Source organism: Sphaeroforma arctica (assembly GCF_001186125.1).
Source record: "Sphaeroforma arctica JP610 unplaced genomic scaffold supercont1.5429, whole genome shotgun sequence".
NCBI classification, from domain to species: domain Eukaryota; class Ichthyosporea; order Ichthyophonida; genus Sphaeroforma; species Sphaeroforma arctica.
In genome coordinates, this window is record NW_014035129.1 from 1 (window position 1) to 1,974 (window position 1,974).

Consider the following 1,974-nt stretch of genomic DNA (forward strand, 5'->3'; position numbering starts at 1 on the left):
GATCAAGTTCACGTTTTTCTAGATCTGGAGGTACATATTATGGATATTGTTTCACATAGCCATTGACAACAGCATCCTTTCCAACCAAGGCACGCATGGATATTCTTTTGCAAATGGTCATGGACAACAATATCCATCCTACATATAACCCTTGGGCGAGACTGTTCATATCTGTCTATAGGCTTGAACGTACTGGTTTACTTGTGCAGTCATGTGTCTTCTATTCTCTGTCCGTGCCTGTCATAATACGTGCCTCATTTGTCAGCATCCAGTATGACTTCCCATCCAGTATTGTACTGTCGTACTCTGCTTGTCTTTCCCTGCAAGTTTTCTATGTATCTGTATCTGGCAGTGCAGTGTCTACATATATACTCACCCCGCTTTTTTTTTGGTTTGCGTATCGGACAGTTTCACAAAAAAGTAGATCTCATCCGTGATGAGATTGCCACTGTAGAAAGGAATATAGAAAACATCGCCGAGAAGCATGGGCAGGCATTAGCCGCCATCAGTGAAAAACAGGGACAAAGTAAGTCAAGTCATATGAGCATGTTACACTCTTTGTATGTATACTCTGTACATTTGTCATATAGTACATACACTTAAATACGCTTAAATACACATATTATAGTAGTACAATCTATGCAAGTATGCATACTCATTACATTTACATACATGTACATACACTTACATACACATGCTATTTATAGTAGTACAATCTACGCAGGTATGCATACTCATTACATTTTACATACAGTTACATCCACATGCTATGAATAGTAGCACAATATCTGAGTACATACATATATCTGCATCTTGCTTAATCTGTTATGTTTATGTGTTGTCTAGTGAGGAATGAAGAGTTGGATCAGGTGATGGGAGAAATCAGTCGGTCGGCCAATCGCGTGCGCAAAGAACTTAAACTCATGGACTCAGAAATCAAAGCAATCCCCGAGGACCAGGCAGGCACAGCCGACACGCGCATGATGAAACAACAGGTATGACTCATGCATGCGTCATAGTCACACGTGGGATAAAACAATAGGTATGACTCATGCATGCACTCAGCTGTGTGCCTGTAGCCACACATGGTTATTGTCACGAGAGGTACTTGTACGTTACTTAGACTACAGTAACGCCAATGTGTCTGGAGAGTCCACGCAGACGTGCATATAGTGTCTCAGATATATATTCAATCGCTCAGATGAACCAGATGTGCCTATATTCACTCAGATGTACCTATAGCCAATCAGATGTGCCTATATTCACTTAGATGTACCTATAGCCAATCAGATGTGCCTAAATTCACTCAGATGTACCTATAGCCAGCCAGATGTAGCTAAAGTCGCTCAGATGCTCCTATAGCCTCATAGAAGTATCTATCGTCGCTGTTTCACTTTGGGAAAGCAATGAGCTGCATGCTTCTTTTTTCGAATATATACTCAAATGCCGTTTTCGGGTGATGGAATTTTGGTTTAGGGTTTAGGGGTTAAAGGTTAGGGTTTAGGGTTTATTTTCCCAGCTTTTACATCGTCTGCCTCTCTCGTTCTCTCCCCATTGATTGCAGCATTCAACGTTATCGAGAAAGTTCGTGGAGGTGATGACGGAATACAACGACGTGCAAACGAAGTACAAACAGAAATACAGAGACAGAGTCAAACGCCAGTTTAAAATCGGTAGGTGATTGGTCTAGGTTGAACAGATTGTTAAGACACAATGGACACAATACACACTGTAGAGTGCTTTATTAATGTAATAGTGGTAGGTGATTGGTCTAGGTTAAACAGATTGCAAAGACACAATGTACACAATATAGAGTGCTCTATTAATTTAATAGTGGTAGGTGATTGGTCTAGGTTGAACAGATTGTTTAGACACAAGGTACATACCTCTATGTGATAGTTTGGCTGCAGTTAGTATGACATGACACCTTGTCCTTCCCCTGCTACGGATTTCAACTGTTACTAATGTAACACG

The 1,974-nt window shown here is 40.8% G+C and overlaps 1 protein-coding gene across 1 annotated transcript; it reads left to right on the top strand.

Annotated features, from left to right (window-relative positions):
- Window positions 1-333: 333 nt before the first annotated feature.
- SARC_14986 (hypothetical protein) lies at window positions 334-1,673 on the top strand (the record flags this gene model as incomplete). The annotated part of the gene is made up of 3 exons (XM_014290882.1): window positions 334-526; window positions 847-995; window positions 1,565-1,673. Coding segments are annotated over 3 exons (451 nt in total), but the record flags the coding sequence as incomplete, so codon positions are not given.
- Between the last annotated feature and the right edge of the window lie 301 nt (window positions 1,674-1,974).